Raw genomic sequence first — 22,613 nt, forward strand, 5'->3', positions numbered from 1 at the left:
CTAATAAAACAACACGATCTGCGCGCTCAAAAATCCGACGTCGCCCTCATCAGGTTATTGGCGAAGGTGGGCTGCTGAAGGACGACGGTGAAAGACTAGTCTTTCTCGGCAAAGGAGATCGCCTTCTTTCTTTCTCGGCAAGAAAGAAAATGCACGTAATCCGCATACATGGCACCTGCTTCCCATCGGTTGTGTGCTGGAGATTTTTCGTCAAAACAACGCGTGGACTAGATTTTTTTGTTTTTGCTTGCGAATACAAGAATTTCGAACCTCTTGTTCCGTGCTGAGCTCTCCTCCGTTTATATCTTTTTTTCGGCGTACGCGGAAAGCCGTTGAGGTAGCACCGGACGAAAAGGCAGATCATGACACGATGAAGATAATAAAAATAAAAAAAAATTGAGAAAGGGAGGCGGTAGGAGAAGGCGAGCCGGGGACGGCAGCCCTAGCGGGAGCCTCCTTTACTTCCCCCTCCCCGCCTATAAAAACCGCCCGCCTCTCCTCCCCCTCCCAACCACTCCATCGCCTCGCCGCCACCGCCCGCCCGCCCGCAGCCTCCGATCGATTTCGGTTTCGCCCCCCGCCCGCCGACGAGGTGAGAGCGCTCGCCGTCCCCTCCCGTCCCGCTCTTCGTCTCTCGTGTGCTCCCGTGCCTAGTATCGGCTAGATTTGCGGTGTATTTGGGGGTTGTTTGGTCTGGGTAGGAGGATCGGATCTGGATGTGTGTTGCGATTGGTAGGCATCGGGGTTTGGTGATCTGCTGTCGCCGGCCGTTGTGGGCTCGGCGTCGGCTAGGGTTTGCTTGGACGATTCCTTGGCCCGTGGCGGCTACTCGACGTTAGGGTTTGCATCTCGATTGTGAACCGGTAGTGATGTAATTTTTGCTCAAACAAACGTTGCAATACTGTGCAGTTGAATTAGACCTCCTTGTTTTAGTCATGTGGTGTTCCCTGGTTTGATCTCGTTTAGTGCTGTCAGTTTCTAGTATTGGATTGAGGCCAGTTTTGATGGAATATCCTGTCCTTGTGTCATTATTGTAGTACATGGCTTGTCGCTACACATGGATTGCTGTTATCAGTGTTACGTATTTTGTTGGTGAGCTTACATGTCAGGTTAATATCGTAGCTAGAGACTGTTATCTTTTTCTTGTCTGTTATATGGTCTAGATATCCTGTCCTTTGTATTTGTTTCCATTATAGTTGAATGGATTGAGTTAGTTGTTTTTGTTGGGTTCTACAAATTCACTTTTATCTTCGTACATGGAGGCATGCGCATTGTTGTTTGAAACTATGCATACTTTGTAATTATATGTGCATGCCTGGAGATTGTTTGTACTAAATTTAGCAGTTATTCTGCTGTAACTTTTTATTTTATCTTATGTCCTGATTCAGAATTTGCACGTATGGTTACATCATCTTTGCATCTTGCAAGTAAAATGTCTCTCGTGGAGAGAGATACTTTTGATACCCTTGTATGATATTGGGAGTAGTTGTAATTAATTTGGGAAGTTTAGTCCTATTGTCTTAAAGTTTGTCATACATGTGCTGTCTATAAATCTTGCTAGTAAAATTTGTTGCTGTGGACAGATATACTTCTGATACATGCCCCATGTATGATATTGGGATTTGTTGTAATTAATTTGGAAAGTTTAGTCCTATTGTCTTGAAGTTTGTCATACACGTGCTGTCTGTAAATGTTCATTTTGCTGCTGATTTGGTTGTGTAAGATGTGTAGCCTCCTTTCTGCAGTGATGCCTAATTCACTTGCAATGTCTATTTACCTGCTTATTTGGTTGTGTATTTTACTAGCTTCCTTTCTTCAATGATGCTTAGCTCAGCCAGCAACCTGTGTCATGAATTAATAATGTAGTCCTTTCTCTTTAATGATATTATACCTTTGTTTCAGTTGGTTTCTTGTAATCTCACATTACATGAATAATCACTAATGTTTCATCTTTCACTTGTTTTAAACCAGGTAGCAGCATCTGTTTTGCTGCAATCTGACAAAGTGGAGGGCTACGCTGAACCTTCTTTTATGTCTGAACAAGCATCGGTCTATTTGGGATCAGTTGGATTGCTGGGAGAGTACTCTCGTGCAACGAGAAAAAGGCACAAGTTTGTGCTCCCCTGCATGCATCAAGAGCCCATTAGGTTCTCTGGTTCTGAGAGTTCACTTGTCACTGCCTGTGCTCAAAGTCATCTCCCTGCAGCTACTATTTCTTCTGAATTTTGCCACATCTGATAGCATCTGCTGCAGAAAGGTTATCTCAAGATGGCGCTGCAAAACATTGGTGCTTCAAACAAGGATGATGCCTTCTACAGGTACAAGATGCCCAGAATGCTGACCAAAATTGAAGGCCGTGGTAATGGCATCAAGACCAATATTGTGAACATGGTTGATATAGCAAAAGCACTTGCAAGGCCTGCTTCCTACACAACCAAGTACTTTGGTTGTGAGCTTGGGGCACAATCAAAGTTTGATGAGAAGACAGGAATCTCCTTGGTTAATGGTGCCCATGACACTTCAAAGCTAGCTGGTCTGCTCGAGAACTTCATCAAGAAGTATGTCCAGTGTTATGGCTGTGGCAACCCTGAGACAGAGGTCCTCATCTCCAAGAAAGAGATGATAACTCTGAAATGTGCCGCCTGTGGCTTCCTCTCGGATGTTGACATGAGGGACAAGCTCACTACATTCATCCTGAAGAACCCACCAGAGGCGAAGAAAGGAGGCAAGGACAAGAAAGCTATGAGGAGGGCTGAGAAGGAGCGTCTGAAAGAAGGTGAAGCAGCTGATGAGGAGATGAAGAAACTCAAGAAGGATGGGAAGAAGAAAGGTGCTTCGTCCAAGGAGAGTACTGCAAAAGGTGTTGCCACAAAGAAGAAGGGTGCTGGGGGCTCTGATGAAGAACATATCTCATCACCAAGAGATGCTGACTTTGCGGCTGCTGCAGATGATGATGATGATGACGATGATGATGTACAGTGGGCGACTGACACGTCAGCAGAGGCTGCAAGAAAGCGTATGGAGGAACAGCTGAGTGCAGCAACTGCTGAAATGGTTATGCTTGCCACTGAAGAGACTGAGAAGAAGAAGAAACAGGCCCAGCACAAGGATGATGGCTGTGCCAATGGCACATCAAAGGCTGAAGAGACCTCCAACGGTAAGCAGAATGGAGCCAAAGCCACTCCCTATGATGAACTGGTTGAAGAGATCAAGGCGAGCCTTGCCAATGCTGCCACCGCAGCTCAGCTCAAGGGGGTGCTGTCCTCCTCAACCCTGCCCCTGAAGGACGTGATGGATGCCCTCTTTGAGGCGCTCTTCCATGGTGCCGGCAAGGGGTTCGCCAAGGATGTGGTTAAGAACAAGAAGTACCTTGCTGCTGCTGTGCCTGATGAAGCCGCCCAGATGCTCCTGCTCCAGTCCATCGAGGCGTTCTGCAGCAAGTGCAGCGCCGAGGCCTTGAAGGAGCTGCCTGTCGTTCTGAAGGCCCTCTACGACGGAGACCTCCTTGAGGAGGAAACCATTGTGCAGTGGTACAATGAAGCTGTTGCTGCCGGCAAGGACTCTCAGGTCGTGAAGAATGCCAAGCCCGTCGTGGAGTGGCTCGAGAGCGCCGAGTCCGACGAGGAGTGAGACGCTGTACTGCTTGCTCCCTTTCGGCATTTCCTTTTTACCACCACTACTGCTTAAGTGTCTTTTGAAGTTTGTTTGAAGTGTTCCTCGTCGTTGTGGATCAGTATTTGGAGTTTGAGTCAGTTGAGTGTGTTGCGTCTGATGTATTTCAAAGCACCGTGGATCAGTATTTGGGGTTTGAGTCAGTTGAGTGTGTTGCGTCTGATGTATTTCAAAGCACCGTGTGATGGTAGACTCGTTATATTATGAAATGATGTGGTTTTTTGTCTGTTATATATGCTGCCTTGGCTGACATTATACAGCGCTGTCACTTGATTGTCTTTTAAAGTTGTGTTTGAGGTGTCCGTCATTGTCATGGATCAGTATTCGAAAATGCTTCTGTTCAGCTCGAAACTCTGCAAATGTCAGCATCATACTTCCTCCGTCCGGAAATACTTGTCGGGGAAATAGATCTGAATGTATTTTAGTTCTAGATATATTTAATTTTATCTATTTGTGCGACAAGTATTTTTGGACGGTGAGAGTAAATAAATTATTGACAGATAAGGGGTGCATACTCCCTAAATCCACCTTTGATCTCTCTATAATGTGTGCATTATAGGTTTCTTCCGCTACGGTCCACTTTGTTTGAGGCGTAAACGACTTAAGATGCGTCTTCTGTTCTGCCTGCAAGGTACAGGAACAACAAACCATAAGAAATCATTGAATCTTGTAGCTTTCAGGTAAGAAATCACCGAGACTTCTAAGAACAAACCATAAGAAACCATAAAAACAACAAACCATAAGAAAACTAGATATGAAGGGACAAGAGTCGCTCACCTATGAAGGTCGAAGCCACCAGTGTTGGTATCCTTCGGTGGGGTGCGTTGCATTCTACCGAATTGCGCCACCACGCGCCGTGGTACTTGCCGCTCGATAGCGTACATGCATATCAATGGGACCCTAGCCATGAGATACTCTTGTCCCTCGTGCACATCTAGTTCAGCTCGAAACTCTGATCCATCTCACATGACCACCAGTTAACCTACAAACAAATTGGTTCGGTTGGGTCTTCGTAAGCAATCGGAAAAGTGGTTACAGGATATTACTACCACACAGTTTTACCTAGTGAAAGGGGATATTGTCCAGCTCGTTGGTGAAGGCCTTGGACTTGCCTGTGAAGACTAACTTTGTCCCAAAAGTACGCCATGGTGGGCTAACGAGAAGAGTTCTCTTCTTCGCCATAATATACCCATGCAAGCCTGTCATCTTTTTCAGGACGACCCATCGGCAACCGCTCCCACATGCAAATGGAGATGGCCCAAGCACATCCGCCCATACTGGATTTATCTCCGGTCCTCTGACATGCGCCGTGCAGCTGCAAATTTTAACCCATGATTTTTATTTTCATGCCCCTGGTTCCTTAGTTGTATCCAATTTTGTCCAACCGTCTTTGTATTCCTCACTTTCCCCCTTCCCCCTCTACATGAACCTCACAGATGCTCAAATAGTGCATTTCCGTTGGGTTAATCCCGTTGACCGTTACATGGATGAGTTCATGACGGGTGGGACCATTAAAAATGCTGACATGTGAGGCCGCTTAAAATGTTGACATGCCAATGAGCCCTTGCTAAAAAAACCCACCCCTCTCTCTTTCTTATACGTGGGACCAATAGAACAAAGGGAAATAGGAAGGAAAAAAGCTCCTGAACTCTCTGGCCATGCCAGCGGGCACAGGACATGGCGGAGGTAGTTTTGTGGTTGGAGGCAGCCCGCATACTCATGCACCAAGGACGCCTTCCTCGCTCTTCTCTCTCCCACCCTCGTTCGCATGCTCCCTCTTCCTCTCTGATCTCTCCTCCCGGTGGAACCCTTGCGCTGCCTTGGTGTGATAGCCCGGCTTATTAGGGATGATAGACTACTCATATCAATAAGGACTTCCTTCTTTTCCGAGAGCCCATTCGGACAGAACTCCAAAGTTGAGCGTGCTCAGCTTGGAGTAGTTTCAGGATGGGTGACCGACTAGGAAGTTGCTCCCGCATGCGCACGAGTGAGGATAAAGTGCGCAGAAAAGACTAGTATTGATCTGTGGGGTCAAGTCTAGATCCCGCCAGGAGTAACGACCACCGGCGGGTGTGTCCGGGGCATTACAAGTTGGTATCAGAGCCGACTCTCGCGGTTACACGGATGTTTGCGGACAGGTGCGCGGTCATGTTGTTCATGACGTTTGTGATCCATCGCGGCACCCGACATGGCACATGTACCGGACTGGATGCACAAACGTATGTGCCAAGAGGGAACGTTCCTGTGGCCCGACGAGGACGTCGGTTTCTCTGAGTGGGGGTGTATGTGATAGCCTGGCTTATTAGGGATGATAGACTACTCATATCAATAAGGAATTCCTTCTTTTCCGGGAGTCCATTCGGACAGAACTCCAAAGTTAAGCGTGCTCAGCTTGGAGTAGTTTTAGGATGGGTGACCGACCGGGAAGTTGCTCCCGCGTGCGCACGAGTGAGGATAAAGTGCGCAGAAAAGACTAGTATTGATCTGTGGGGCCAGTCTAGATCCCGCCAGGAGTAACGATCACCGGCGGATGTGTCCGGGGCGTTACACTTGGTCCCAATCACGCGCTCGTCTCTGATCACCCGGCGAATTGAGAACACCTTCGGAACGCCTCACCATTCTCTTCCATCCTTGTGAGCCATATGTGCTTTGATGCAGTGTGATGACCGAATCTACCCCTTCGTCTTCGACTCCGCCCGTTGCATCTGAGCTCGCTTTCGTCGCTGGCATGTTCCCTCCGACTTTACAGACCATCTCCGTGGCCTTGGATAGACCCCTGCCACATCTCTGCATTTCCCCCTCTCTATTATTCCCAAGAATGGGCTGTCGTTGCGAGCCGCTCACCGCCGCCATGGGATTGGTCACCGATAGTGATTCCAGTGAGCAAATGGCCACTAGCGCCGCTCGCTCAAATTTTCACATGAAATAGACCATATTGGAGGCCTACTGCCAAAATATTTTGAGTTTCAAAGCTTTTATGCTATATTCCATTGATTAACTAAATTTCTGGACATTTACCAAAAGTAATTGAAAATTGAACTACAAGTATGTTATAATTTGGTTCCAAAACATGACAAAAATCATTTTAAGGTACTCAGGTAGGATTATATGTAGTATCCACAAAAAAGTTGAAAGATTCAACCCCTTTCTATGAATACCATGTTGATAATATTAACCCCATTTAAAAAGTGAAATAAAATGAAAAAAAGATTCAAAAAATGCAATCCTTTTGCATGGAGTCCTTTTATGTGCACTACTTTATAGGAAAAATGATAAACTAGGAATACAATGGTTTCTTAAAAAAAGTGTTTATAAAATGGACTACCATCTAGGAAGGTTTATGGTTTTCAAGCCAAATGACCAAGTTAATGGCTATATCCATGTTATATTTCAATATAAGGTGACAATATTTGGCACAAACATGGGGCTTACCATGCCAAACAATATTGCCAAAGGGAGAGAACATTTTTTGTTACAAAAGTAAATAAATCATTTTGAAGTGCCAAAAATGGTTTTTTTGTGAAGCAAGTACCAAAAATAAGATTGAAAATATTTTTTTTTGCATTTTTCTCATGAAATAGGCCATATTGGAGGCCTACTGGTGAAAGATGTCGAGTTTTTGAGCTTTTTTTTGCTATATTCCACAGGTTAAATGAATTTCTGGACATTTACCAAAAGTAATTCAAAATTCTACTACAAGTGTGTTATAGTTTGATTCCAAAAGTGGCAAAAATAATTTTAAGGTACTCAGGTAGGATTATATGTAGCATTCACAATTTCTTTTGAAAGATTCATCCCCTTTCTATGAATAACGATGTTGACAATGTTGACCCAATTTTGAAAAACAATGAAAGAAAATGAAAAAAGATTAGAAAATGCAATCCTTTTGCGTGGTGTCGGGGTACACAAACGGGGGCATATGTTTCCCCCTGACTTGTGCACGGACATCAAGCCACCGGCCCGACAAGATTACAACATCCAAGACCATACCAAGCACAAGAGATCAGCTCTTTGAGGAATCAGAGGGCGGATCAACAAGACCAAGTCAAGCCATGAGAAGCAAGATGCTACTAATGGAAAACCTCCCTTGCCGGGTAGGCGAGCCTGGCGAGGTCGAGGTAGCCCCAAAGAAACAAGTCTCCAGACTCCCCCGGCAGGCTTGCCGGGCTCAACAAAGGCAAACCAACCTGCCAAGGCTCCACCGCTCCACCTCACAGCGACGCAAGTCATCGATCGGTGCAGTGTCAAGCCCCAAGGTGACTAGGTGGCTGTTTCCTGCCACACGGTAGCCACTTTATATGGAAATCATCTCCAAATGACACCCGTCCAGAGATGTGTCAAGTAGGAAGGCGTGAAGCTGGCAAAAGCAGCCCGATAAGGCTTGCCGGGCACACCGTGATGTGACACTAAGCGGCGCATTTAATGTGCTCTGTCCTACCTGTAGAGTTAGGTATGATAGCACAATTGCTATCTAATCAGTGCATAATGACTGATTTGCCACTGTGGTGACCCCTTGATCTATAAAAGGAGGCCCGTGACAGCCATAGAAAGGATTCAGACCCTTGTACAATCATACACGCGTGCCCCAAGGCAACCATGCCGGGCAAGAGCGCTGTTAGTGTCAAAACCGGCGGATCTCGGGTAGGGGGTCCCGAACTATGCGTCTAAGACCGATGGTAATAGGAGACAGGGGACACAATGTTTATCCAGGTTCGGGCCCTCTCTATGGAGGTAATACCCTACTTCCTGCTTGATTAATCTTGATGAATATGAGTATTACAAGAGTTGATCTACCACAAGATCGTAATGACTAAACCCTAAAGCCTAGCCTATCTGACTATGATTATGAGGATATCCGTCTACGGACCTAGCCCTTCGGTTTATATAGACACCGGAGGGATCTAGGGTTACACAAGGTCGGTTACAGAGAAAGGAATCTTCATATTTTGGACGCCAAGCTTGCCTTCCACGCCAAGGAGAGTATCATCCGGACACAGGTAGAGTCTTCGGTCTTTGTATCTTCACAGCCCATTAGTCCAGCCCATGTCTAATAGGTCGGACGCCCGAGGACCCCTTAGTCCAGGACTCCCTCAGTAGCCCCTGAACCAGACTTCAATGACGAGGTGTACGGCACGCAGATTGTCTTCGGCATTGCAAGGCGGGTTCCCCTATCCGAATACTCCAAGATAGTCTTCAGACGCAATGAACGTGTCCGAGTCTGCAATACAAGCACCACGCGCAACCGCAGGGAGTTTAATATTTCACGAGTCTAATCTGCCGACAACTTTTTGTTATGTGACATCACATTTGCCTGATCATTATTTCGAACCGTTTCTTGTCCTGCCGTTCCACGTTTCGAGGCGCGGTTTTTATTGGCACGTCTTGTCAAAGCAGAGATCGTGTCCCCTTATTGCGGGATTCTCATCAATACGAGCGTGGGTAACCCAAACGTTCCATTGGTATGATTCCTTAGGAATAGGCAGGTTTTCAGGCTTAGGAGGAGGCGTTCGATATCCGTTGCCTTTATAAAGGAGCCAAGGGCCGTCTTATTTTACGCTGCCCCTCTCCTCAGCCCTTCCAACTTCGAGTTCTAGCACCCAAGGTCCTACTTCATTGCTTCAAGCTTCCCAATCATGTCCGGACCAAGCCCACAGGGCCGATGGGTGGCTTCCTCTGTTACAGAGGAGGATATTGCGAAGCTTCGTGCGGCCAGATACCTGACCACCGAGATCTCCCACAGGCTTCCTGCTCAAGACAGGTTATTCCTACTCCCAAATCCGGCGAGAGGGTTGTATTCATCTCCCACTTCCTGTGAGGGCTAGGATTCGCTCTTCATCCCTTTGTCTGGGGGCTCATGTTTTACTACGGACTAGATTTTCACGATCTAGCCCCAGGTTCTTTCCTTCACATCTCGACGTTCATTATCACGTGCGAGGCCTTTCTCCGTACTCCCCCACACTCTGACTTATGGCTCAAGACCTTCAGTGTGAAGCCGAAGGTAGTCGACGGGGAACAAGCGGAGTGCGGAGGTGCTACAGTGAGCAAGCTTACCAATGCTCCCTGGCCAAAAGGCTCTTTCACCGAAACTCCCAACCTATGGCAGCGGGAGTGGTTTTACGTCACTGAACCCCACGGTACAAAGTGGGCGGCTATACCTGCATTTCGATCTGGCTCTCCATTACAGCTTGCATCATGGATTAATAAGGGGCTGGACTGGGGGTCAATTGACGAAGTGCAGACTCTACAGAGCCGCATCCGGAGCCTCCTTGATAAGGACATCGGTCTTTTCAACGTGATTCAGGTAATGCTGGTCCGCCAGGTCCTGCCGTACCAGTGACGGCCTCTCCGTATGTGGGAGTTTAATCCGGAAGGACCACGGACCCTCCAACACTTCTTCGATACTACGCACAAAGGAATGTGGAAGTTGTTTTTTGGGAAACGAAAACAGTGGCCAGACACCACCGAGGATATCGGCCTCGACTACAACCATCCGGATACCTCGGTAAGCGCTCTACTTCCGAGCAATTTTTAGCAATGTATGCCGTAATGCGATAGTGATCACACTATCCTTTTCCAGGGCTTGATAAAGAAAGCAGAGCGAATTAGGTGTTCGGCCCCCCTTCCCGAAGACTCAGCGGACCCTGTATTAGCAAGGATGCTGGCCCCGGCACTGTACCAGATGCCTATGAAGGAGGACAAGATGGAGAGCGGGAGGACCGAAGGTGGCCTCCACCCCGAAGATATATTAGATGCTGTGTCCGGGGAGATCAAAATCCCATCGCCTGAAGATAAAAGTAAAGGAGAAGCCAATATTCCTTCTCTTCATGGTAAGAAAAGGGCCGTCTCCGAAGATTGGGAGGAAAAGGCTCCTAAGCGAGGCAAGATGCCCCTGTCGGGCGGCTCGGGCTTGGAGGACGACGTCATCGCGCAGTCCCCTGGCGAGGACAAGCCTTTAGCCAAATCGTAAGTGAACAAGGGTGTTTTAAAAATATCCCGTTCCTCTCTTGTGACCAGGGTAATATCTAGAATATATGTTTTTGCAGCTCGGCACACAGTCTTCTTCAACAATCCTCTTCCTCGGGGGATCTTCTCCCGGAGATGATGGAAAGCAAGACGCCTCCACCAGACTCCTCGCCTAATAGGGTGGATGACTTAGAGGTGTCGTCCCAGAGGGTCTCTCCTTATCAACAAGTGGTGCAAGGTATGATGAAAACACTACCCGAAGGTGATACTTTGGTAGCCCAGGGTCAGGGGGCCAACAATAAAGGCCCCGCACTGTCCGGCTTACAGCCGGAGACAACTCCAGGAACGAATGAGCGAATCCCTTCGAAGGGAGGCCGTGCTGCTACAGCAGCTTCCGGAGATCCAGAAGCGCCGGATATATTGACGAACATGCTACGACAGGCGTCCGTCTCCGAGGACCATCGTACCTTGATGGGTACGGTGGTTGAAAAGGTCCTGTCCACGAAAAACGGATTGGATGAGGCCTTCACGAGCCTGCTAAGAGGCTTCGAGGTTTGTACTGTAATGTTTTCGATTGTGTTTTATTCACAAAATACTCCTGTGTATAGATTGTAGCCCCTGAGACTCTGATTGGCTTCCCAAGGGAGGCGATCAGAGGATCAAAAAGATATGTCCAAGAAATAATCTGACTACTTGGAACACAGACTATTACCTCCCCTGCTACTGCCTGATCCACAGAGGTTGCAGATCTGCAGCGGAAGATTGATAGGCGGATGATGACATCACGCTTATCAACATGCGGCTTGACGAGGTGCAAGGTATGTTTTTGGGGCAGTCAGTATATGTATGTATGATAATATATGCACGAAGCTAGAATTATATACTAAGATGCGCATAACTGCAGATGGTGCTGCCGCGGTGGAGGCCCTTCGGGCTGAACTTGCTCTGGCCAAGGAGCAATCCCGAATGAGTAATTTGGCTGCCAATAAGGCAGCTGATGAATTAAAAACCGAACAGGCTACTCGGCGCCAGTGTGAGGAGAGAATTTCTGTCATGGCGCACGAGCTAAAGGAAACCACTGTCCAGTGCGAATTCCTCAAGAGGGATAACAAAGCCAAAGTGGCCGATCTCGACAAGGCCTTACAAGAGGCGAGAGAAGCACAATCCGAGTCTAGAGCGGCTCGGGAGGAGATCCGGCAAGCTGGGAGATAACGACTGGTAAGCCTTTCTTATTACAGACTAAATTCAGCGATCCGAAGTATTCCCCGCTTAATCAGATGTGGAGCTCTCCAGACGCATTCTTGGACCTGCCAAAGAGCACCTCCGATGCGGCGCAATTTTACCAAGGGCAGGAAGGGTGTGCCACGGAGAAGCTTTTTTGGTCAAAATTCGGTGCGCCAAAGCGTCCGCTGTTACTGAACGAACAGATGGCCCAGTGGGTCGAGCTCCACAGGATATCCGGTTCTTCCATGAAGGACGTCATAGTCTGACTGTGGCCTGCTGAGCCAATTCAGAATAGTTATTTCGGTTTGGTGCAGCGACTTGTTGATGCGGTGCCGCGTATCGATGCCGTTAAGCGTTCAAGGTGCATTGAAGGTGCACGGATGGCCTTTGCCCGCGTCAAGACATATTGGGCGAAGATGAAGGCCATCGACATTGCAGCGAAGAGTCCCCCCAAGGGCAAGGACCATCACGCACCAGAGCATTATTTCGAGGACGTCTTAGAGGGTGCCCGCTTGATAGAGGGTCAGTGCTCGAAGCATATGCTATTCGAATGAAATGTGTTGAAATTGTAAAAGACAATGTTACGATAATATTATGATATTTGCTTAAAAGTTTTAGTTCCTCCTGTGCGGCTATTTTTGTATAATCTAAAATTTTTCCAGTCGTCGGCTTCAGCCCCCTCGTAGAAAATACGGGGGTGTTCGGAAAAGCACTTGATCACTCTTAACCCAACGTCTTGGTCCATGAAGGAGGTGTCAATGCAGCGAACTAGGCAATTGGACTATAGTGCGTTAACACTTTCACTTAGCCATAGGAGTTTTATGGTGGTTCTAGGATATAGACCCTGGTATGTACGCGGTCATCCCAATATGGTGCATTACATGTATGACCTGAAAAAAGGTCCTTCATGTAATATGGAGGGAATCACGAAAGATTCTGATAAGTCATCGAGTGGTTGACCAGCTCTCGCCGCATCATGACAGTCAGTTTTCGACTTTCTCTACTGAGGTGTTTGACTAGATAAACCGGAAACACAATCACAGTAGTTCTCCCTTTACTACCTTAGCCGATAGAGTGGAATGTAAGGTAGCAAGCACAAGAGCCGGGCAACCCAACTATTGGCCCAAGACATGATTCGAAGCTGATGCATATAAGGCCAAACTCGCGATGCCGAAGTATGCTATAAATCCGTTCGAACCTATTGGCAATTTATTTTGTTCCCATATCGAGCCCTTGGCGAGTTATGTCGGGGTGTGTGAAATAACACAAGGGGCAAAATTCAGTTCTTTAGAGAAAAGTAAATACTGGATATGGATTATGTTCACTGGAACCTTAGTGATATGCCAATCGTCATTTTGCAGATAATAACGCCACAACCCCGGCTATTTGACATGCCAGGGGGTAGACGGTTGAGGAAAAAGGCACTTTACAGGCTCACAAAATAGAGAGTGCGGTCTACAAAAAGTTGTTTTGGACCTCCTATCGCATGTCTGCGCCGCCTTTCCTCGTTGAAGGGGCTCCTTAACAGGAGTAGCCTTTGGGTAAATGTACAAAACTGAACTCTGATAGAGTCAGTGAGATGACCAACCTTTGAGTCACATGTGGTAAATTTTAATGAAAAAACAAAGAGTAGTTAGAAAAGAAAAAAGAAAGGAGGTAATGGGAGTACTTGTAGGCCCGTCCGCATTGTGCTTCTGCCGATGCCCATGGTATTTTAAGTGCATAGTTATTTATGCGCGGTACAGATTTCACAGGTGTATGAAGTGGACGGTGGAAGCCGAACTGCTAGTTCTGCTCCAAAATTGGTGGGTTATGCTAAGTGGAGACCGGCGGCTTAATGGCCGACAAGGTATGCGGTTTAATAAGACCGCTTTGTACTTCGAATAAAGTAACCGTAGTATGATCCTCGGTCCGGAGGGAGTGCTTCTCATGTTCCCCTGTAGAGGTTTGTGTCACGTATACCATGTTCACTATTTTTACTTCGTGTGGAAATTGTTTCTGACCCCCGGTATTTGGTTGGTGAGTCTCTTCATAATCTCTATCACCGGGCGGCCTCTTCCCCTTGTGTTCGGCGTTGAGCTCGCTGGCCTGCTTGAAGACCCAACAACTTCTGTTGGTGTGAGTAGCTGGTTTATCGGGGTTGCCATGAATCTGGTAGGGCCGATCCAATATCTTGTCTAAATTGGATGGTCCGTCTCTGTTTGCCTTGAATGCCTTTTTCCGTTGACTGAGTTTGGGGCCGCTGAATCCGGCATTGACCGCTGTGTCGTGCGTTCTTTCATTATCATTGCGACATTTGTGTTTGTTGCGTCGTGGTTTGCCATTGCCGTCTCGGACTTCGGAAGTGCCCGGATCGCTGGCGCTGTTGCTTCTACGAGCGAGCCAGCTGTCTTCTCCCGCGCAAAAGCGGGTCATCAGAGCGGTAAGGGCTGACATGGATTTTGGTTTTTCTTGACCGATGTGGCGGGCGAGCCACTCGTCCCGGACGCTGTGTTTGAAGGCCGCTAGGGCTTCCACGTCCGGACAGTCGACGATTTGGTTCTTTTTAACTAAGAACCTACTCCAGAGCTTCCTGGCTGACTCTCCGAGCTGCTGGACGATGTGACTTAAGTCATCGGCATCTGGTGGCCGGACATATGTACCTTGGAAGTTGTCGTGGAAGGCGTCTTCCAAATCCTCCCAACCACCAATAGAGTTTTCAGGCAGACTGTTTAGCCAGTGCCGAGCTGGCCCTTTGAGTTTTAGTGGGAGGTATTTGATGGCATGAAGGTCATCTCCGTGGGCCATATGGATATGGAGAAGGAAATCCTCGATCCATACCGCGTGATCAGGTGTTCCATCATATGATTCGATATTCACGGGTTTAAACCCTTCTGGGAATTCATGCTCCATCACTTCCTCTGTGAAGCAAAGAGGGTGTGCGGCACCTCTAAATTGGGCCACATCGTGACGTAGTTCCGATGTTGTCCGTCTGCGGTTTTCGGCCCGGGTGTGACTAGGTTTGTCACGTCCGAATAGATAGCAGTCGTTACATGTCGGGACACGTCCTCGCGATCCGTAGATCGATCTGGTATGTCCTGCTCTATTGTCCCAGTCCTGCCGAAGGTCATATGTATAACCATGAGCTATTTTATCTCTTCCTTTACGATAAGGTGGGCCGGGCCGGTGTTCGTCTTGAGTTGCCGCTTTATCTCGATCGTGTGGTGGTCAGTTAGCCGCATTGTGCGATGATGGTATAAGCTTCGACGCCTCATCAGCGAACTGAGGTAGCAATTTGTGCTTCGGGTAGATTTTGGCTGGGCGCTTGAGGCCGTATTCTTAGGCTGCTAGGACATCAGTCCATCTATCGTTGAGCAGATTTTGGTCAACTTGAAGCTGCTGCTACTTCTTTTTCAGGCTCCATGCAGTGGCTATTAGCCGGCGCTTAAAGCGCTCCTGCTCCTAAGGTTCCTCAGGCACGATAAAATCCTCGCTGCCGTGGCTCACCTCATCCTCGGAGAGTGGAAGATAATTACTGTCCTCCGAGTCATCGTTTATGGCCTGTTCGTCAGGGCCAACTTGCCCGTTTTCCCGTTCCTCCTGTTCGGAAGTTATCTCAACGGGGTCTTCGTTATCTTTGGCATCATCTCGAGTATTATTGTCTCCCGTGCCAATATTGATGTCTTTTCCATGACGCGACTTAGAGCGGCGTCGCTGACGCCGGCATTTTGGTTGAATCACAGAAGGTTCGTCCTCAACTGGATTTTCTTTGTCATCGTCGTTAGTTATTTTAGGTGTGTCCACCATGTACACGTCGTAAGAAGAGGTGGCCGTCCTGCATTCGGTAAACGACAGGTCTCGGCCCTGCACCTCATCGTCATCGTCGTCCATACCGTCGATGTCTTCGGATCCGTAATCGAGCGTGTCGGTTAAGTCTTCGACAGTGGCTATGAAGTGGTGGTGGGTGGGAAGCGAAATTCTCCGTCATCAGCCTCCAGTTCGAACCGGATATAATTCGGCTGTGAGCCCCCCGCTAAGGATAGTGCTCTTAACGAGTTTAACACGTCGCCCAAAGGCGAGTGCCGGAAGATGTCCGCAGAGCTGTATTCGATGATCGATGACCGATCAAGCTCGACGTATGCGGACGCACAAGGTTCAGAATCTGTAGCCGGAGACGAGTCCGTGGTTCCGGTGACACAGATGTCACTTGAAGTTAGGGCTGTGTGCGGCTCCAACACCGGTGAGTCCGCAGCTTCCGTGGTGGGGTTGAGCTTCCCGTCCTCGGATGGCGTGATATTCTTTGGATCTAAGGCCAGAGCAGCTACAGGTACTATCTCCTGGGTATGGTCCGATGGCAGATTTACGTCATGTTCATCATGGGGGCAGGGAGTGGCTGCCGCGGTCTTGAATCCGTCGAAGATCAAGTCTCCGCGGATATGTGTGACGTAGTTCAAGCTTCCAAATCTGAGCTGATGGTCAGGGGCATAGCTTTCGATCTGCTCCAGATGGCCAAGCGAGTCGGTCCACAGTGCGAAGCCACCGAATACGAAGATCTGTCCGGGAAGGAAAACTTCCCCTTGGACAACATCGTTGTGGATGGTCGAAGGAGCCATCAAACCTTTTGACGACGACACAGTGGAACTCTCAATGAAGCACCAATGTCGGTGTCAAAACCGGCGGATCTTGGGTAGGGGGTCCCAAACTGTGTGTCTAAGGTCAATGGTAACAGGAGACAGGGGACACAATGTTTACCCAGGTTCGGGCCCTCTCTATGGAGGTAATACCCTACTTCCTGCTTGATTGATCTTGATGAATATGAGTATTACAAGAGTTGATCTACCACGAGATCGTAATGACTAAACCCTAAAGTGTAGCCTGTATGACTATGATTATGAGGATATCCGTCTATGGACCTAGCCCTCCAGTTTATATAGACACTGGAGGGATGATACGTCTCCAACGTATCTATAATTTTTGATTGCTCCATGCTATATTATCTATTGTTTTGGACATTATTGGGCTTTATTATCCACTTTTATATTATTTTTGGGACTAACCTATTAACCGGAGGCCCAGCTCAGAATTGCTGTTTTTTTGCCTATTTTAGGGTTTCGAAGAAAAGGAATATCAAACGGAGTCCAAACGGAATGAAACCTTCGGGAACATGATTTTCTCAATGAACAAGACCCGGGAGACTTGGACCCTACGTCAAGAAAGAAAAGAGGAGGCCACGAGGTAGGGGGCGCGCCCACCCCCACCAGGCACGCCCTCCACCCTCGTGGGCCCCCTGTTGCTCCACCGACGTACTCCTTCCTCCTATATATACCTATGTACCCCCAAACGATCAGATACGGAGCCAAAAATCTAATTCCACCGCCGCAACTTTCTGTATCCACAAGATCCCATCTTGGGGCCTGTTCCGGAGCTCCGCTGGAGGGGGCAACGATCACGGAGGACTTCTACATCAACACCATAGCCCTTCCGATGAAGTGTGAGTAGTTAACCTCAGACCTATGGGTCCATAGTTAGTAGCTAGATGACTTCTTCTCTCTTTTTGGATCTCAATACAATGTTCTCCCCCTCTCTTGTGGAGAACTATTCGATGTAATCTTCTTTTTGCGGTGTGTTTGTTGAGATCGATGAATTGTGGGTTTATGATCAAGTCTATCTATGAATAATATTTGAATCTTCTCTGAATTCTTTTATGTATGATTGGTTATCTTTGCAAGTCTCTTCGAATTATCAGTTTGGTTTGGCTTACTAGATTGATCTTTCTTGCAATGGGAGAAGTGCTTAGCTTTGGGTTCAATCTTGCGGTGTCCTTTCCCAGTGACAGTAGGGGCAGCAAGGCATGTATTGTATTGTTGCCATCAAGGATAACAAGATGGGGTTTTCTTCATATTGCATGAGTCTATCCCTCTACATAATGTCATCTTGCTTAAGGAGTTACTCTGTTTTTAACTTAATACTCTAGATGCATGCTGGATAGCGGTCGATGAGTGGAGTAATAGTAGTAGATGCAGGCAGGAGTCGGTCTACTTGTCTCGGACGTGATGCCTATATACATGATCATACCTAGATATTCTCATAACTATGCTCAATTCTGTCAATTGCTCAACAGTAATTTGTTCACCCACCGTAGAATACTTATGCTCTCGAGAGAAGCCACTAGTGAAACCTATGGCCCCCGGTCTATCTTCATCATATTAGTCTCCTACTACTTAGTTATTTTCTTTGCTATTTCCTTTTCCTTTATTTTACTTTGCATATTTATCATAAATATACCAAAAAATATTATCTTATCATATCTATCAGATCTCACTCTCGTAAGTGGCCTTATAGGGATTGACAACCCCTATTTGCGTTGGTTGCGAGGATTTATTTGTTTTGTGCAGGTACGAGGGACTGAGGGATTGATACCTTGGTTCTCAAAAACTGAGGGAAATACTTACGCTACTTTGCTGCATCATCCCTTCCTCTTTTTTTCGGGGAAAACCAACGCAGTGCTTAAGAGGTAGCAAGAAGGATTTCTGGCACTGTTGCCGGGGAGGTCTACGCAAAAGTCAACATACCAAGTACCCATCACATACCCTTATCTCCCGCATTACATTATTTGCCACTTGCCTCTCGTTTTCCACTCCCCCACTTCAGCCTTGCCGTTTTTTTCGCCCTCTCTCTCTATCCTCCCTCTCTACTTGCCTCTTTTTGCCCGCTTTCTTTTTGTTTGCTTGTGTGTTAGTTTGCTTGCTTGCCACGATGGCTCAAGATAATACTAAATTGTGTGACTTCACCAATACCAAAAACAATGATTTTATTAGCACTCCGATTGCTCCTCTTACCGATGCTGAATCTTGTGAAATTAATACTGCTTTGCTGAATCTTGTCATGAAAGATCCGTTCTCCGGCCTTCCTAGTGAAGATGCCGCTACCCATCTAAATAGCTTCGTTGATTTGTGTGACATGCAAAATAAGAAAGATGTGGATAATGATATTGTTAAATTGAAGCTATTTCCTTTTTCGCTTAGAGATCGTGCTAAAGCTTGGTTTTCGTCTTTGCCTAAAAATAGTATTGATTCATGGAACAAGTGCAAAGATGCTTTTATCTCTAAGCATTTTCCTCCCGCTAAGTTAATATCTCTTAGAAACGATATTATTAATTTTAAGCAAATTGATCATGAACATGTTGCACAAGCTTGGGAGATAATGAAACTAATGATCCGTAATTGCCCTACTCATGGTTTAAATTTGTGGATGATTATACACATTTTTTATGCCGGATTGAATTTTGCTTCTAGAAATCTTTTAGATTCGGCCGCGGGAGGCACTTTTATGGAAATCACTTTAGGAGAAGCTACTAAAGTCCTAGATAATATTATGGTTAATTATTCTCAATGGCATACTAAAAGATCTACTAATAAAAAGGTGCATGCGATAGAAGAAATTAATGTTTTGAGTGGAAAGATGGATGAACTTATGAAATTATTTGCTAATAAGAGTGTTTCTTCTGATCCTAATGATATGCCCTTGTCTACTTTGGTTGAGAATAATAATGAATCTATGGATGTGAATTTTGTTGGTAGGAACAATTTTGGTAACAACACATATAGAGGAAATTTCAACTCTAGGCCTTATCCTAGTAATTCCTCTAATAATTATTGTAATTCCTACAACAATTCTTATGGAAATTATTATAAGATGCCCTCTGATTTTGAATCTAATATTAAATAATTTATTACTTCGCAAAAGAATTTTAATGCTATGATTGAAGAAAAATTGTTTAAGATTGATGATTTGGCTAGGAACGCTGATAGGATTGCTCTTGATGTTGATTCTTTGAAACTTAGATCGATTCCACCTAAGCATGATATCAATGAGTCTCTTAAATCCATGAGAATTTCCATTGATGAGTGCAAAGAAAGAACCGCTAGGATGCATGCTAAGAAAGATGCCTTTATAAGAGCGTGTTCTTCTAGTTCCTATGAAAATAAAGATGAAGATCTAAAAGTTATTGATGTGTCCCCTATTAAATCTTTGTTTTGCAATATGAATCTTGATAATTATGGGACTGAATATGATCCACCTTTACCTAGAAGGCATTCCAAGAATTCAGAATTTGTTGATCTTGATGCTAAATTTGATAAAAGTGGGATTGAAGAAATTAAAACCCTAGATGTTGCTAAACCCACTATTATGGATTTCAAGGAATTTAACTATGAAAATTGCTCTTTGATTGATTGTATTTCCTTATTGAAATCCGTGCTAAATTCTCCTCACGCTTATAGTCAAAATAAAGTGTTTACTAAACATATCGTTGATGCCTTGATGCAATCTTATGAAGAAAAACTTGAATTGGAAGTTTCTATCCCTAGAAAACTTTATGATGAGTGGGAACCAACTATTAAAATTAAAATTAAAGATCATGAATGCTATGCTTTATGTGATTTGGGTGCTAGCGTTTCCACGATTCCAAAAACTTTGTGTGATTTGTTAGGTTTCCGTGATTTTGATGATTGCTCTCTAAACTTGCACCTTGCGGATTCCACTATTAAGAAACCTATGGGAAGAATTAATGATGTTCTTATTGTTGCAAATGGGAATTATGTGCCCATAGATTTTATTGTTCTTGACATAGATTGCAATCCTTCATGTCCTATTATTCTTGGTAGACCTTTCCTTAGAACGATTGGTGCAATTATTGATATGAAGAAAGGAAATATTAGATTCCAATTTCCACTAAGGAAAGGCATGGAACACTTTCCTAGAAAGAAAATTAAATTACCTTATGAATCTATTATGAGAGCCACTTATGGATTGCCTACCAAAGATGGCAATACCTAGATTTATTCTTGCTTGTTATGCCTAGCTAGGGGCGCTAAACGATAGCGCTTGTTGGGAGGCAACCCAATTTCATTTTTATTCCTTGCTTTTTGCTCCTGTTTAGTAATAAATAATTTATCTAGCCTCTGTTTTGGTTGTGTTTTTTGTGTTTAATTAGTGTTTTTGCCAAGTAGAACCGTTGGGAAGACTTGGGGAAAGTCTTGTTGAACTTGCTGTAAAAAACAGAAACTTTAGCGCTCACGAGAACTGCTGTAATTTTTATTTGGAAAGTTCTATTTAGTTAATTCTTTTTGAAGATGATTAATAGATAAATTCCTCACGTCCAGAAATTTATTTTAGAATTTTTGGGGTTCCATATCTTGCGCTAGCTACATATTACTACAGACTATTCTGTTTTTGACAGATTCTGTTTTTTGTGTGTTGTTTGCTTATTTTGATGAATCTATGGCTAGTAAAATAGTTTATAAACCATAGAGAAGTTGGAATACAGTAGGTATAACACCAATATAAATAAATAATGAGTTCATTACAGTACCTTGAAGTGGTCTTTTATTTTCTGTCGCTAACGGAGCTCACGAGATTTTCTACTTTAAGTTTTGTGTTGTGAAGTTTGAAGTTTTGGGTAAAGATTTGATGGATTATGGAACAAGGAGTGGCAAGAGCCTAAGCTTGGGGATTCCCATTGCACCCCCAAGATAATCTAAGGACACCTAAAAGCCAAAGCTTGGGGATGTCCCCGAAGGCATCCCCTCTTTCGTCTACTTCTATCAGTAACTTTACTTGGAGCTATATTTTTATTCACCACATGATATGTGTTTTGCTTGGAGCGTCTTGTATTATTTGAGTATTTGCTTGTTAGTTTACCACAATCATCCTTTCTGTACACACCTTTTGAGAGAGCCATACATGATTTAGAATTTGTTAGAATACTCTATGTGCTACGCTTATATCTTTTGAGTTATATAATTTTGCTCTAGTACTTCACTTATATCTTTTAGAGCACGGTGGTGGATTTGTTTTATAGAAACTATTGATCTCTCATGCTTCACTTAGATTATTTTGAGATCCTTAATAGCATGGTAATTTTCTTTAAATCCTAATATGCTAGGTATTCAAGAATAAAAAAAAAATTCTCTTATGAGTGTGTTGAATACTATGATAAGTTTGATACTTGATAATTGTTTTGAGATATGGAGATGGTGATATTAAAGTCATGCTAGTTGAGTAGTTGTGAATTTGAGAAATACTTGTGGTGAAGCTTGTGATTCCCGTAGCATGCACGTATGGTGAACCGTTATGTGATGAAGTCGGAGCATGATTTATTTTTTGATTGCCTTCCTTATGGGTGGTGGTCGGGGACGAGCGATGGTCTTTCACTACCAATCTATCCCCCTAGGAGCATGTGCGTAATACTTTTCTTTGATAACTTGTAGATTTTTGCAATAAGTATATGAGTTCTTTATGACTAATGTTGAGTCCATGGATTATACACACTCTCACCCTTCCACCTTTGCTAGCCTCTCTAATACCGCGCACCTTTCACCAATATCATACACCCACCACATACCTTCCTCAAAACAGCCACCATACCTGCCTATTATGGCATTTCCATAGCCATTCCAAGATATATTGCCATGCAACTTTCCACCGTTCCATTTATCATGACACACTCCATCATTGTCATATTGCTTAGCATGATCATGTAGTTGATATCGTATTTGTGGCAAAGCCACATTCATAATTCTTTCATACGTGTCACTCTTGATTCATTGCATATCCCGGTACACCGCCGGAGGCATTCATATAGAGTCATATTTTTTTTCTAAGCATCGAGTTGTAATTATTGAGTTGTAAGAAAAATAAAAGTGTGATGATCATCATTATTAGAGCATTGTCCCAGTGAGGAAAGGATGATGGAGACTATGATTCCCCCACAA

General features: G+C 45.2%; 1 protein-coding gene across 1 annotated transcript; it reads left to right on the forward strand.

The window, feature by feature from the left end:
- The first annotated feature begins 459 nt into the window (after positions 1–459).
- On the forward strand, positions 460–3,905 carry LOC119315261 (eukaryotic translation initiation factor 5-like). The gene is made up of 2 exons (XM_037589929.1): positions 460–592; positions 1,972–3,905. Exon 2 carries the CDS (start codon positions 2,269–2,271, stop codon positions 3,628–3,630), a length of 1,362 nt encoding a protein of 453 aa, XP_037445826.1. The 5' UTR covers positions 460–592; positions 1,972–2,268; the 3' UTR covers positions 3,631–3,905.
- The last annotated feature ends 18,708 nt before the right edge of the window (positions 3,906–22,613 follow it).

This window comes from Triticum dicoccoides, chromosome 6A (genome assembly GCF_002162155.2).
Source record: "Triticum dicoccoides isolate Atlit2015 ecotype Zavitan chromosome 6A, WEW_v2.0, whole genome shotgun sequence".
Lineage (NCBI taxonomy): Eukaryota > Viridiplantae > Streptophyta > Magnoliopsida > Poales > Poaceae > Triticum > Triticum dicoccoides.